At 38.4% G+C, this 16,903-nt stretch overlaps 1 protein-coding gene across 1 annotated transcript in view; it reads left to right on the forward strand.

The window, feature by feature from the left end:
- The window catches only part of LOC107040970 (dystrophin, isoforms A/C/F/G/H), a 332,601-nt gene that overhangs the window by 88,086 nt on the left and 227,612 nt on the right, over positions 1-16,903 (forward strand). The window contains exons 21-23 of the mRNA XM_015261308.1: positions 4,167-4,327; positions 7,439-7,537; positions 13,294-13,399. Of these exons, the coding sequence (XP_015116794.1) occupies positions 4,167-4,327; positions 7,439-7,537; positions 13,294-13,399 (366 nt within the window). The remainder of the gene's footprint in view (positions 1-4,166; positions 4,328-7,438; positions 7,538-13,293; positions 13,400-16,903) is intronic.

Below are 16,903 nucleotides of genomic sequence, written 5' to 3' on the forward strand. Positions count from 1 at the left end.
ATTCAATTCCGTATTTTTCTCTTATTCCATTTTTAATTATTTCTTTCTCCTCCCAAGTCTCTTTCAAGCTTCTCTAATATGGCCTCTCTTAACTTCAAAAGAAATTGGCTTCTTTTCTAAATGAAATGTAAAGAAATTATGTCTCACCATTTCATAATCATTTTTTAATTTTTTCTTCAATTTTTGTCATCACAAATTTGGGAATTCATATTATATGACAACTGATTTGTTGAAAGTCTCTCCCCGAAGATAAATTGAATGTGAAATATTTAATTATAAATTCAAGAGGAGCTTTTCCAAACGAACAAATTCAATTCCGTGTTTTCCTATTATTCCACTTTTAATTATTCCTTTCTCCTCCTAACTCTTTCAAATTTCTTTCATCTTGTCTGTTTTAATTCCCCAAAAAATTAGCTTCTACACTTAATAAAATGTGAAGAAATTATGTCTCATTCTTCCGTGATGATTTTTCAATTTTTTTTCTTCAATTGTGTTCATTAGAAATTCAGGAAAACACATTATATGAGAACTGATTTCTTGGAAGTCTCTCCTTGCAGATAAATTGAACATGAAATGCTCTAATTATAAATGGCATTTCGTATTTTCCTGTTATCCCACTTTTAATTATTTCTTTCTTTCTATTTCTCCCAACTCTCTTTCAAATTTCAAGAAATTTACTTCTATAATTAATAAAGTCTAACGAAATTATGTCTTATTATTTCATGATCATTTCTAAATTTTTTCCTTCAATTACCTTCATTAGAAATTTGGGAATTCACATGATATGACAACTCATTCGTTGAAAGTCTCTCCCCAAAGATAAATTGAAAGTGAAATATTTAATTATAAATTCAAAAGGAGCTTTTCCAACCGAACAAATTCAATTCCGTATTTTCCTATTATTCCACTTTTAATTATTTCTTTCTCCTCCCAACTCTCTTTCAAGTTTCACTCATCTTGTCTGTCTTCACTCGAAAAGAGATTGACTTTTATGTTTCATTTAAATCCCCGGCCCCTCTGCTCCAGAAAATAATTCGCAAGATACGGAGCAAGGAAACCCCACTGAATAACCCAGAAACTCAGGAATAAAAAAGAAAAATTCCGAGAGAAGGTATTCAACTCCTGGGATATTATTTCGATTCTCCTGGAGTAAAATTCATGAAAAATCTGAGGCGGAAAATCTCACCGAGACGGTTCGCCAGGGTCTATCATTATTTTTTCCCCTCGTGTCAGTGGATGTTGAGGCACAATCTATCATTCTCATGCCTCAGCATTCTCCAGTTTTTCGCTCGCAGTCCACCGTAGATTCTCGACCTTTCGCATCCGTTTTATCTGTCACATCACTTATCCCCCCAACGGACCATGGGCGCTGGGCCCTCCGTCTCACTCTATTTCCCTCCTATTCTCATCCCCACACCGGATCCCGGTCTACTCCCAACTTCATTTGTATCGTTTTTTAGTTCCTCGTTATTTCCCAGTTTGTCTTTCTTCAATTTTCGGTGCATTCCTTGGAAATTTTTGTCACAAATTTTTGTGATGGTTGCCTGAAAATCAGTGGCATTATAGTCCGAAAATCAGTAAGAATTGCTCGGAAAATTAGTGACGATGTTACACTGTTGAAAAAAATTGAAATTGCGTGGACAGTCGACTAGTAATTTTCAGGAGAGTGACATTGAATGGCATTTAAGGGAGAAAAAATTATGAAATTTCTGATTTCACTTAAAATTCAATGAAATTCCAAAATTCGGAACAGCATTAAGATGAGGATTCCTCAACCTAGTTGAATTTTCAATGTAATCATGAATATTCCGTACTGAATTAATTAATGGAAAATTTAAGAATATATTAACCGAAAATTTTCTGATTTCTACGAATTTTCTAGGAATAATTTAAGTGAAATTTACAGTTATTGTTGATTTTTCCATAAAACTCTGAATTTTCAATGATGAAATTCCTTGAAATTTCAGTGGAACTAAAATGTGATAAAAATTTCCGAAAAGTGTACCGGACATTTCAGCCAACAATTTTTAACAGTGTACACAGTTAAAAAAATTTGACTGAATTTTCCAGAGAAAGACCTTGAATTCGATTTAAGCGAAAAAAATAATGAAATTTCAAGTTTCTCTAAAAATTTAGATAAAGTCACAATTTTTTAGCTGCAGGAAGACGAAAATTTCATAATTGACGTGAAATTTCAAGTGAAAGTGAATGTTCACCGCCAAATTCCTTCAATTTTGAAGGAATTTGGAAGGAATTCCCTGAAAATTCTGAGGAATCTAGAACTCGAGGAGAAATTTCTGTGAATTTTGCTGATTTTTCAGTAATTTTTGCTGAAGAATTAAACTGAAACTTACGGTTCTCACGGATGTTCCCATGAAATTATGAATTTACAACGACAAAATTCCTTGAAATTTCAGTGGAAATGGTTACCTGTGAGAAATTTCCAGGACTTACCGAAAATTTCAGTGGAAAATTTTTAACAGTGGACACTCTTGAAAAAATTTACCTGTATTTTCCACAAAAAGACCTTGAATTCGATTTAAGGGGAGGAAGTCGATGGAAATTCAAGTAAAGTCCTAATTTGTTAGCGGCACGAAGACGGAATTTCACAATTTACATGAATTTCCAAGTGAAGATGAATATTCGCTGCCAAATTCCTTTGAATTTCCAGGGAATTTCTTCGAATTTCTCCGAATTCCAAAAATTTTGAAAGAATTTCCTGAAAATTCGGAGAAATCTGGAGTTCCAGTAGAGATTCCCCTGAATTTTTCTGATCTCTCACTAATTTTCCCGGAGTAGTTGAACCGAAGTTTACAGTTCCCCGTATTTTCCCATGAAATTTCATAAATTCATGGAATTTCAATGACAAAATTCCTTGAAATTTCATTGGAAATGTTACTAACTAGAAATTTCCAAGCCTCACCGGAAATTCCAGTGGAAACTTTTCCCAGTGTACCCTTAATTCCCGTCATCAGATAATCCAAGACATTTCGTACTCCCCCACCCCCAATCGTCCTCTCCCCTGTGACGTCTGCCACCCGACATTCCAAGATATTCCTACAGTTTATTCCCCCTCGAGTACATCGCACTAAAAACCTCCTGCGCGCCTTCTCCCAGCCACCCCCCCCGGATCCCCTCGCCTCCACCACATCTCTCTGTCAAGATATTACACCTTAAACTAATGTATTCACGTTTTGTGAATATATTCCACCGTGATAACATTTTCATCCAAACTTCGGGCGAAAATTTCGGCTGAAACTCGGCAAGTTGCACATCGGAAAATTCATCACTCCCGAGTTTATGAATAATTCAACTGCGAATTTGTTTGATGAATGATATGTACCCAGTGTTTAGCTCCCCTCGAAATTAACTAATGACTCCACAAAGCAATATAAACTTGCCGATGCTCGGTGAGTGACATTGCAGTTGAATATTTTGAAATTGTCATAGTTGGATGGTGTACTCGAGGGGATGCCAGCCGGTCCAACGTGTTCTCCCCCTCGGACGACAGCTGTTGCTTCGATAATTGCAAACTTTCCCCCAGGATAAAGACAAAGTATTCTTCGTTTTTTCTTCACAAGTTGTTCCCTAATTTGAGAGATCCTTTGTGTCGCCCTGCTTTGTCGCCGTCCAGGGCCGTTATTTTCCCGGGAATCCTACGACTACGGAGATTTTACGCATTTGCTGACCCAGTCTGTTTTTATTATGAGAAACGAGCACACACTTGGCTGCCCCAGTCAGCAAATGCCAGGCCGTTATGTCTCTCACCGGGTTTTGTTTGCGTTGACGAATGCAGCCAGCTGGGGATAAAAATTAGAGTAGAAAATGGAGATGAAAAAAAAATAAGTCACTGGTGCAAATAAAAATACAAGGATCTACTTGTTAAAGAGGGAACGACCTCCGGAATTTCCCCAGCCTAGACTGGATTTTTCGCTTCTCTGAAGGGAGAAGATATTCAGAATTTTTTATTTGAGAATTAAACACTCGTTTTTTTTAGCAATTAACTCGGAGTTTTAGATCACTTGAGGACTGAAAAGTGTAACTGGGAAAAAGTAGTGATATTTGAAAGTTTGAGGGAAACTCAGGAGTCGTTTTGTCCTCTTTTATGGAGGATAAAATGTTGGTAACGTAATTTTAAAGAAACTTTTTCAATTGTTTTGTTGCAGAGACGGAGAGAAATGTCGGAGCGAGCCCGACGGATTTACGGGAACAAGTAGTCACTCCCGTCGTCTCGGCAGCCTCGATCCCACCAGCCAATACTAGCCAGGAGACAGTGTCGACATCGGCCTCAACCCTTGTCGCTGGCCTCGACAAATCAGTTCTTCAGGTATTCGTGTTTGTTTTTTGTCAATACTGGTTCGGTGAAATAACAACTCTAGCCAAAATAAGTCTCCGGTTGACAACTCTATCCGTCTTTAGGTGTATCATAACAACTCTATCGAAATAGAATTAGGTGGAATTTTTTCTGGAAATCTATAGGGATTAATTTTTTGGTGGTATTGTCTTCGGTTATACCTTAATTCCCTTTTCTTGTTCATTTAGCAGAAAAAGAAATTTTAGCAGAAAAATTTGAAAAAAAATTCAGGGTTTCGGAAAAGTCATATTTGAAAACAAAATTCATGCTCCGAAATTTTGAAATTTTTTTGAACTACTACTTTAAGGATATTCAAGTAGTTCAGGCAATTTTTTGTGAGGGAAATCCTCTTCAGGGCTTATAGAATAGACCAAGAGTATTTTTGCGGCGCAAATCCACTTTAGTTTCCGAGCATTTTTTTTCGAGAAAACGATTTTTTGAAAAATATTCAATTGATTGAATGCATAAAATCGTCAATCTTCCTACCTCAATTATTGATTGTTAAAATAATTAAAAATTTGAATATTTGAATTGGTGATAAAAATTATACTTAGGTAATCAAAAAATTTAAGAGTGATCTTAACTAATTGATGGGTACAATATTTAACGGTAATTAAATATTATGGATTTGGCTATCCCTGCCCCGGTGATCTACACACGAAACACCTTAATTGGTAGAAATGATGTTGAGTAGAGTTGCGATGGCTTGGGAATTTAGGGTAGCTATGACCACCGATAGAGTTGTTATTACCATTTCTGAAGATGGATAGAGTTGTTAACCTGCGGCTTGTTTCAGCTAGAGTTATTATTGTACCTTTTCTATCAATACTGATTCAATCAAATTGCACCCTTTAATTTAACCTTTTCTTTTGAACTATTATCGGAGTTTCTCGGGCTCTCATTTGAATTGAACTTTCTCCTTTAAACTTTTATTTCATTTCCTTACAAAATTTCCCGAGTCAGGAGTGGAAAAAGTGACGTAGAATACTCGAACGGTTTTATTATAAAATTCAATCGGAAGGGGAGCAATCAGAGAATAGTCAATCGAGTTACGATTGAATTGCTCCAGGGTCTTCAGTCCGACAAATAATAAAATTGGAAGAATATATTGTACAGAGGGAGGATTATATGGCTGGTGAAATCCTGTGAGTGTGTACAGAAACAATTGAGGGAATGATTTTATGGATTCCAGAAGAATCGGTTTTGATTGGGATGTTGAGTGGATTGGAGGTTCATCCGGAAAAATAACGCATTTGAAACTAACAGGAGTCTATTAAAACTTCGTTTATTCAATCCAACAATATTTTTTTTTGGTGATTAATTAACTGATATATTTATTTCGATGAAAACGTTGGAATTGTATGAAATGGATAATTCACTAGTCGAAAATAAATCCTCTATTAAAATTAAATGAACTATTCATTTGATTCAAATGAAGGATGATTACATATTAATAAATTCGATAATAACTAATACTGTTGGATTTTTTTGGAATTCTAGCAATAGTTGCATTTGAAATTTCATTATTATAAATTTGAATTCAATTTAAGATCAAATCGGTTATGGAATTTTTTATTTGTATTGGAAAGTCAACGAGATTGGCTTTTTTATGGTAGGCGGTCATTGATATTTCAAAGACAGTTTACATTCTCAAACCCATTGTGATAATTAAATTCAATTGAAATTTTTAATGAATTTAAAATCTAAACCAATTTTTGCTTGAATTTTGACGGTTGCCGGTTATTTTCATTGTCAATTGGACACAGAGGAAAAATATTTTGACTTTCAGAGACAGTTACTTCCAGGAATCTATCACCAATTGTTGGTGATTCTGGACACTGACTAGAATGACCCCGATCATCAGTGATTTTTATCACTAAAATCTGGTGGTAGATTTCCTGGGAGATGGGTTTCAGAAAATCCGCGCCATTACTTTGAAAATTAGTGGCGATGTCAATAAAAATTGGTGACAAAATCATTGAATTTCAGTGACATGTTCCTGAATCGGCGACATGTCACAATATGTACGAAAATTTCATGCTAATTAGTCGTTGTTAAAAATTTCAAGATTTTTTTTAATTAAAAAAAAAATTTCAAGATCTTTCGCTAGAAATTTTAGGAGTAGTTCTCCTTTAAAAACTATTCATTTCATATGAATAAAAATACACATGAAAAATAAATTCAAATTTGAATAGAAGCTTCACTACGAACTATTTGAAAAACCCCATTCAGTTAATCCCAACAAACCATTTCCCTGAGTGTTGCCAGTGGTATCATTAAAAAAATCGCGAACAATCTCCTCAATTTGAGAATGCGTTTTTCTCTGTGAAGTATTTCCCAACGTTGAAACACGCCTTCACCGTGAATTCAACGTGTGATGCAGGTGAAACACAAGCCGGGGAGCAAAAAAAAGCCTGCATAAAAAAAAAGAAGAACGATAAAGTACAAAGCATTTGTCGAGGTAAATTCCCCCGAGTGCAATTCACATGGGAATTGTGATAGAAATGCCAGCGTTTTGTCTGTATGCCGCTCAAACGGCTTGAGAAAAGAAGTCTGAATCGATTTTACTCTCAAGAAGCATAACTCCTCAGTAAGCGAATCCCTGCTATCATTTTACCGTATGTAATTTTGGCCCTACGGATGTTTCGAGTTGATGTTTATGGTGGGATTCAGGGAGTCACTATCACTCCATAGTAATACCATCTTAATCAAGACGGTATTACAATGTGCAACAGGAACGGATGGAGGGGTTGAAGAGGTCTTTTGGGGGATAGTATTTGGTATTGGAGATTGTGTGGGGACGGATGTAAAGGGGGTGCGCAAGGATGAGAGAGAGCTCTCACACAGACTCTCCGGGGGTGGCTGTCTACTTGGACAACGGAGGTTTCATTTCCTGGTACTACGCCAAACTTATCTGTCGCGATTTATCGACTCCAATGTACCATCAAACTGTAAATATTCAACGTCACTCCTTCCCTTGTTGACCTGAACAGCGACAAGACCGTTGATTAACCCCTTAATTACCCCGTCTCGCTAGCTTTGCTATCAAGTTATACTCATAATTATGCTTCCTGTTTCATGCAGATCCGCGACTGGCTGACCCTCGAGGAGGAGATGCTGCGCCAGCAAAGTGTATCCGTCGGCGATGTCGACGAGATTCTCCAGCTCATCGACAAGCAAAAGGTAATATCAAAGAGATGTCTCCCAGTAACCCACTTCCGTTACCGATAAAATTGCTACCTCGGGGTATCACTGGATGGTGGGGATGCAGTGCAACGTCGGTACGTCGAACGTCGGCACAACCGACGGCCAAATTCACCCCCGAAAGAACATCGATAATGCCTCGACGCTGCAGGGGTAGAACTATCCAATTGCGAAGTTGGACGTTGATGCCCAGCGCCACTGGGGCAACTACAGTGAGGTGAAGGAACTTGGGTCGATGGTCAGGAGGACTCTGACATTGACATTGGCATTAAGTGGTCAATGACCGATGCCACGCCTTCCTCCGCGCCACAAGTATTCCTCGTGTGTGTTCACTGTTGTTTCTGGAATATGTCCCCAGGGGATTCCCGAGCTTTGCCACTACTTTTTATCAACTAGCACAGCTACTCTCATTCACACCTTTTTTTACTCGGAACTCAACGAGCCGGGGGGAATTATAGTTCAAACGAGTTTATTTCCTGGCGATAATCCTCTCATTTCCTACTTCTGAATTCAAATCTGATGACAAGTTAAATCATATCCGATTTGTTCTTCAATGAATAGATTCCCTTTTCAGATATCTTTGATGTAACGTTTTATACCTTTGTTACTCCATCCAAAGGGATGGAGACGATATTTTTTTTGTGACGTATCACACGATGTCATTATCGATGGTACTGTGTCAACGAAGCGATTACAGACGCGCAAAGGAAGAAAGAAAAAAGGATACAAAAATAATTCCGAGGTGGCGGGATGCTGCTGAGGCTATCGATTTCCAATTGAGGAAAAAGAGAGGAGGAGCGAGAGCGAGAAAAGCCCGACGGAAACTCGCGACGTATTCGTGTGCAATTCCTCGATGCCTGTATCCGCAGACTACTAAACCAGGAGAATACTCTGTCCTCCTCACTCCCTTTCACCACTGACGTATTCGCATTTTGGATATTTTGCATGACGGATCACTGTGTACAAAGTAAACTGATGGTATGTAAATCCATGTCAGCTGTATCACGAGAGCCAAAAGTGGAAAATATCTGGAGTACTTTGCGGATCGATGGAGTTTGGGGAAAGAGTTGTTGTACCAGTGTAATATTTGGTACTGCAGGGTGGATTTTTTGTGTGTAGGGTCTCAATCGTCGAGAAGAGGAGATCCAGATGATTACAGAAAAAGAGAGTATTTCCAAATTGGGACACTGTTTCTAATAATCCCAATCCGTCTTCACGAAAAATCGGGAATAATTGGAATAATCTGTCCTATGCGAGAATCTGACGAAATTGAATCTGCAAATGTACTGTTGGAAAAAATTGAAATATCGAGGAGAGTTTAGTAGTAATTCTGAGGGGAGTGACGTCGAATTCGATTTAGGGGGAAAAATCATAAAATTTTAGAGTTGACTGAAAAATTAATCTTGAAATTCCAAATTTTTGAGCAACAAAAAGACAAATATTCCCCAAATACTAATGGTCTTTGACAAATATTAATGGTCTTTGATTTTGAGTCAAAACATGACTATGAGTACCAAATTACGCAGAATTTTCAGTTAATTGCACATGTAACAATATATTCACCTGAGTTTTAATGATTTCTACCAATTTTCATGGGATACTTGACCTGAAATTTACCGTCTTCATTGATTTTTCCATGAAAATTTGAAATTTTATAGACGAAATTCTTTACAATTTCAGTAAAACTATAATGTGATCAAAATTTCCAATCAATATACCAAAAATTTCAGCAAAAACGACTCATTTACACCTTCGAATTTCATGTCCGTCGTACCTCGAAAAATGCTGGAGCAAATCCGATAGTCTTCAGACGAAGACAATTGTTTTCCGCCAGACGACATTCAAAATCTGCGCACAGATATCTATTTTCCACGGATATGTTCACCCAAGTGGCAATATAAACACGTACGATTCACCCACCTCCGGTGAATTTTATCACATTACATTGCGCGTGAGCATAAAATTGCCCATTTCTCATGAAATGCAGCGATAATATGCAAACTCCCACTCGAACCCAGCGCAAACAGAGTAAAAAAGACTACCCAATAATCACACTTACCCGGTGTTTACCAACTTCGATGGAACATTGTTAGAAAATGATGGTGTTAGAAATTTCTAGTTGACAAATGGAATTACTATGTAAATGGAAAATTTCTTGCTTTCCCCCCCAGTAAATTTCTCTACTCGTGTTAGTTAGTGCTATGGGGTGATATTCAAATTTTCCCCGCCAGCTAGCTGTAATATGAGGTTTGTATGAACGCTTCAGTGGCACGCAAGCAAATCATCGTGCTGCCCGTGTATTTCTGCGGGAGTTATGTACAGTCAGATGTTAATTGTTGCCGACTCGCTACAGTATCATCGATATCGGCCGTGTGGAGGCCCCGAGGCAAATACTTCACTCTCACGTCATGTTCATCGATGAGCAATATCAAAGTGTATACAGATATCTGCAGACATTACTACGTAAATAAGTCACGACTACTGCCTTCAACCGTCTGCTGTGTACACATAAACTCCGTAGGATCTAGTGGAGTGAATCTTCACTGGTCAGACGTAACATTTCTCGTCTCTCATGTACCTAAGTCCCAAGAGATGACAAAGTCTGGGTCATTGATGGAATTGTGACCTACCCCAAATCGTCAATTGCCTTTTTGCCACGACTAAAGATAGTTTCAACATCGTCTCTGATTTCGTCAATGAAAACGATCGTCGCAACTGCGTTTGCGCACCGAAGATTCACTGCACAGAGTGGGAATTTCCCCCATCATCGAATTAGATGCGAAAGTAGCGAGGGATGTGAACACACGACGAGTTTATGAAGCTCAACCTTGTGAAGGTTATTGTTGTTGGACTGTCTACCTCAACGATTCTTCAAGACCATCTGGAAAACGACGATTCTACAGCATCTCCAACAAAGGGATGTGTCCTGGTGGCAGAAAATTACTCAAACTTTGTGTATCTGATTCAAACCGACAATTGTTCGCAACTTCCACTGAATATCGCCCTCTTCCGCCGTGTGAATTTTCCGGCAACGTCGAGCTTGAATCTCCATGGGATATACAGGCGCGTGGAGAGATGTTTCGGGACTGGCACCCTCTGCGTTTACAGCCCTTGAATACCACCAGCTATTCTCCTGCCGGTCAGTGTTCTGACGGATTTCATCCGTAATGCACGCACTTTGATGCGGCATTTCGGCTAAAGCGGGTTAGCTTTAGATCGGCTTTAGTGAACTATATCCAAAGCCTGATCATGCACCATCTGGTGCACCCACTAAATTATCCAGGATCTCTTGTACTTTCAATAATGCTTACATCAGAGTCATGTGAATTTCGTAAACACTATCCTATTACGCTGATTGGCTGATGAATTATTAAGCATTCACTATCTCGAGACTCTCTCGGTATATTTCCGTATTATAACAAAGCCCGGAGTGCCTGTTTTATCCTCATAGTGGAGGAGGAAATCTTTCTCATTGGATTTTAAGTGTTAACTGCGGTGTATTCGCAACAATGGATCCAAACGGAGCACAACCTGGCACCTCGGCAACGCCCCTTTATACCGGCACGTTGCAGCTTCGCTTTAGCGTAAGTCAAGAAGGCAGAGGGGGAGGAAAAAAATGGCAAACGTTGGGTGCTTTGATATACCTCGGAGCACTTGTGGGAGAAAATTGTCACCAGACGATATTCAGCAAGAAAAATCCACCGGACAGTCAAAGTGCTAGTGATGCCGTTGAGACTAGTCGAGAATTATTTTGAAGAGATCATCACGGTTTGGAAAAACATTGAAAGTTTTCGCAATCGTCACAATCTCGAAAGACATTGGATCGGTGCATCTCGTCACAATTCCGGGACGATTTATCTTGCCTGGATCTCGAGATTTTCGGTTTTTAAGTTCACGAGACGAGACGAGACAGATATCGAGACAAACATTTGAAGAACAGAAAATACTGAAACTCAGGCGTGATGGATTCTTCCAAGTTCGTGACGAGATGCACCGATCCAATGTCTTTCGAGATTACGTCGATTCCTTAACTTTCGATTTTTTTTTGACTGTGATGATCTTGTCAAAATAATTCTCGTCTAGTCTCGACGGCATCACTACGAAGTGCTGTTGAGATAGCTCATTGGACTAATGCTTCGTCTTCCAAGTTGTTTGCTCCAGCTCCTCTGCATTCACTCAAAACTGAAACATTGCAATTTTCATGATCATTCGGCATGGAGTCGGCAGTGTGCAGCCAAATGATATGAAAAATTGACTATAACAAGAGAGACTGAAGGGAACTGAGTTGATACGTACGCGTCTTGAGAGCGCAATACGCTTCAGAGAGTTTCATTGAATAATGCATGAACCGATCGAGTGACTCAGGTCACCCCCTTCACCGTCGTCCTAATCCTCCTTAGTCTTGTGTCTCATCTTTTTCTTCATGGTGACTCTTCTCACCTGACGTGAACGCCTGGAGGAGGCGCCGTTCTCGAATAATGAACGATATTGCCCCGTAAGATGCATCACGTCGCTTATGAGCGCATATTTCATAGTTGAAAAAGTTGTTGCCGTACGACCAACTTTCTTGGTCGTTTATCATGGCAAGATTCTCAGAGCCTCGCCTCTTTCTGTCCTTTTTATCATCCACAATGAGGGGGTCGTAAAAATTTTAGTCGACCATGATGTTATTCCGTTTGTGGATTCCACACGGTAGATTTAGAATGAGAGTCACATCTCTTTTCAACTCGTTCTTTGCATTTTTATAGCGGGTCGATCGATTTTTCCATCCCCTGAAGTTACAGAAATGGCCAGTTGATGACACAAATAGAAAATCTAGTTGAAAAAATAAAAGGAACTGATGATGTTGAACATCGGGGGCAATTCTGGTGGAGAACTTTGGACAGATTGTCGTGGTATTGAGTGCAAGTTGGGTCGTTGCGTCACGTCGGACCAATTTGTCCTCGTAGAGTTGCCTCTGGAACTAATTACGGGAATATCTTGGACTCACGACAGCACTATTCCAATGCGAAAGTTTTCTCTTGAAGCTGCAGAACTCTTTTCTTCAGGCACTTCATTCTGAATAACAAGTGTGTCAGTTGAATCATTTGTCAACTAGTGACGAGGTTTTGCAAGTTGCACGAAAACAGATTGTATGTTTCTCTGAGGGAGCATAATAGGATCGTGATACAATACGTTGGCCTCTTTAATGTAATGGCTCTGGATGGGGTTGGATAATTTTATCGAGCAAACTCTGGCTAGCTTACGATATATACGGAGTTGCTGCCAGGTGTTTCTGCGCTGCGGTTTGTGGCCTAAAGACCCGTGGAGAGATTTTTTTTTCCAAGGCGTGAAAATTGCGCCCGCCATTTACCACCCGTAGTGTAAAATGAGGCGAAACTGCGATTGTGGGAATTGAAATGATCGTTTACACCAAAGTTTTTGGCATGCTTCATATCATGTCGGATTCACCATGACTTGAATTATGGAAAACTGACAAAACGCGGAACATTTGAAATTAATACAACTGAATTCTACTGAATATGCAAGGGAGATAAATGTTTGAATTACAATGGTAGCCCTTGACATGTATATTCGAGATCTGTTGAAAATTCATAAAGTATCTTATGGAACGTGAAACAAAGGGAAATCCTTGTTTATAATATTTAATACTCCATCCGTCCTTGTCCGCGGAATAACTCTCTCGCAGAATTACACCATTACCGTTATTGAAAAGTAAATTAATTTTTTTTTAGAATGTTCTGCGAGAGCTGGAGCAGAAGAAGCCACAGCTGGATGAGCTTGTACACACTGCGGAGAATCTCCGAGCTGATACCAATCGCCAACAATTGCACGGAAAGGGTAAGTCACTTAGAGAATATTGGTTTTCTTCGTTTGTATCAGTTACGTTGGGTTGCACGAGCAGACCTCTGCTCAGGAATTGCGTCGTTGAGTTGCTCGGTTATAATGACGGAAAATCGTGGGTTGAATGATTGCTGCTTGTATTTGCACAACATGTGAAGATGAAGTTCCTGGAAAAGCTACTGAGCTTTGTACAGCAAGCGTAATTAATAGGAGACTCACAGGAGATATCGAACCTTTTTGAACGGGTTGAGATCGTCCTCCTGTATATAATTATTGACCTTCTAGAACAATAAAATATCAATGAAGTTTTTTCATTGATGAATCTTCATAGAGTGATCATAGAGGAAATCAGAATGTAATATTTACGAAACAGGAGAGGTCCGTCATTTCTGCATTGAATTAGATAATTTAGAAATTGGAGTATAGTTGAAACTCCGAGACGTCATAGTCACAACAGGGAACTTGCATGTTTTTTAATTTTTTTTCTTCAAATATATGCCCCCAAGAACTCATATTTGATACGAAAACACACGGAAAATAGTTTAATAATTATTTATTTGCTTTTAAAAATTGAATTTTTTAAACGTTCTAAAAAGGCCTGTGACGTCAACTCACCGGAGGCCGAAATTTTCGTGTGGCGCCGTCAAGCGGTTCAGTACAGCTGCTGAAATCTAGGAAAATACTCTGTACATGTATTTGGCTCCAAAATGTCAGAAAAACTGGATCGAGTTATGAAAGTTCCTTATAAATATTGTTTTGTACCAGGATGTAAAAATACAACAGTGAAAATTATACAATCACGACTTTCGACACTTTGACACAGATTTAAACCCATAAAATCTATCAACATAGTCACGTCTACCGTTGGTAAATTCCCCGAGCACGCCTTTTGAAAATCATTTTTCAGCACAAACTTCATTTGTCAGCGCCAATATATTTTTTTTATCCACTTTTAATAATTGTTCCAAACATAACCCCCTCGATTTATTTTGGTTGAACGTCTCGCACTTTGAGAGGCTAGAATAACTCAATAGCGCTGCTAGTAGTCGCAAGGGGAACTTGATTCCGGTGAGTTAACGTCATGACCCCAAAAAAGTGTTCAAAACTGATGCATTTTTAATCAGTTATTACAAAATATCCGGGCCACCTTTCGGAAAACTTTTTACTCTGCAATGGTTCCTAGACTACAAAGACTCTATTCATTTAAAAATATTCGTAAAGTGGACTCTATGCAAGTTCCCTATTCCATTCTTTACTGAAGTGATAAAAGATAACACATAACCATGGAATCCCTATAAGACCTGTTACCATTTACCACTTCATGACTAAATTTTACTTTGCGGTTAGTGAATTTTTACTGTGCCGTTACAGCGTTTTTACACTGCTCTTCATCCCATTGGTGTTCGTATACCTTTTGTCACGCTGCTACGGAATTTTTTGTGGAAGGCTCAACAAGGATTCACTCGTAGCATGACAATTTCTACTCGAGTATCTGTGCCTCGATTATTACACAGCACGATGATTTTTCCTGGATTTTCTATAAAAGAAATTCTGTGATTTCCCTCTTTGTGTATATCGAAGTGTATGATGGTAGTTGGTGGCAGATTTTTTGAAACTACGGCCTCATTCATATGTACCCTTACCCTCCAGAATTGGATCTAACGAGGCTGTAATTATTTTTAGTGGTCGTTAATTCCGTTCTACGAGTAATGGGTCCAACGAGTTTTCCATGTCTCCCAATTTTGGTCGTTCAAATTCACATGTTACTCGCTTTCCATGGACATGGGATCGAGGTAATTCCGGGGGTACTGTCATTCTTCTCGTATAATGGGATTACCCATATCTGCGTAAAAAACGAGCCGAACATTATCCGGAGAGTGGCATCAATTGCGTTGAGTCATTATTCTTGTCATTGAGATTATCATGCTCTCCAGAATAATAATGCTGGGTATAGGTATTACTGCGATATTGATGTTGAACAATTCAGCATCAAGTATCCTATAAGCGCTATGATGCTGTAGTTTAGCATCAACCGCCTATCGTCTAATCGCGTTGTGTTGAGCAGTTTAAGTTAAGGATAGTTTTCCTACGGTCTTAAGATTGCATGCGGAAGTCCAAGAGGCTAGTGGGTACACATTCTGGGATTATATAACAAAACTACAGATTCTATCCTAGTGAATTCAATAATCGACTGGACTGGACAATCGAGGCGGTTCTTCAAATCATTGGTGTCGCATGGAATCTGATAAACCTCGTTATTTCTCATTATAGATATGCAAGGGAAATTAAAATAGTACTTGTTTCTCATACACATGGAATTGATTGAACTCCAGGCGTAATACCATTTTTCCAATTTTCTGTCTCGGATAACGGAATTAACCATATCCGCTCAAATAACGAGCTAAATATTATTCTGAAAGTGGCGTTAATTGTGTTGAGTATCTATAATGATTTTTGTCATTGGATTATCATCCTCTTCAGAATTATACTGCTGCATAAACTCATTATTGCGATATTGATAATGAAAAATGTAGCGTCAAGTACAAGGAGAAAAGTGAATGGTAGGGGTTACTTTTGTATGGTAGAGGTTACCATAAATTATGGTAAAAGGGTTTCTAAGTCAATCTCAATAGTAATTTTTACTACGTTCAACAGTAAAGCGTACTATGTTGTATAGTAATCACTACCATTCGAACATGGTAGGCTTACTACACAATATAGCAACGACAGCAATTATTATAGGAGAGATTACCATGTGGATAGTAATCAGTACTATTTATACATGGTAATCTCTCCTTTTCTCGATATCGTAGAAAATACTAAAAATAGCAATCAAGGCACAATTAAAATTGAATTATCGGTTCCTCATCAACAAGTCTTTACCACCACCTTTTCTCCCTGGTCCAGTTCTTAACAAGAGATTAGAATTAGATCCAAATTATCGTCATTTTCTGCCAGTTCTCCCGTCCAATCGATCTGGAGATATTACAATAGTAAGCTCTCTCAATTATTTGGGACATGATATCAGGGAAAACGTAATATTGATGATGCCGACCGAGGCTGGTCCTCAATTACATTTGATCAATATCGTAATCCTAGAGCCAAATAATCAAGTTATTCTTGTTACTCAACAATTACAAGAATACTCCTTTGAAAGACATTTCCAATCCTATGAAATTGATATAAATGATAAGAGGTGGTCGGCATTGACATTTCGACAACTGAAATTTTGTATCCTATCGTATATAGCTACCTCCGGGAATGGAAAGTAATACGTTCCGAAACGTTGGGTCTAAATTCTCACGCAAAGTTGTTGAGTTTAATTACTCACATTTGAATTTTTTAATAATTTTTATAGCACCATCATGCCAAAAATTCTTCCAATGATTGGGTAAAATTTGGGGCGAAAAATCCCACTATTCTGTAGATATGTATATTCTAATATTAAAATACAGATGTAAATATGTTATTGTTAAATATGATCCTTACGATATTCGATAT

This window comes from Diachasma alloeum, unplaced genomic scaffold (genome assembly GCF_001412515.2).
Source record: "Diachasma alloeum isolate Michigan unplaced genomic scaffold, Dall2.0 Dall_scaffold_00351, whole genome shotgun sequence".
Lineage (NCBI taxonomy): Eukaryota > Metazoa > Arthropoda > Insecta > Hymenoptera > Braconidae > Diachasma > Diachasma alloeum.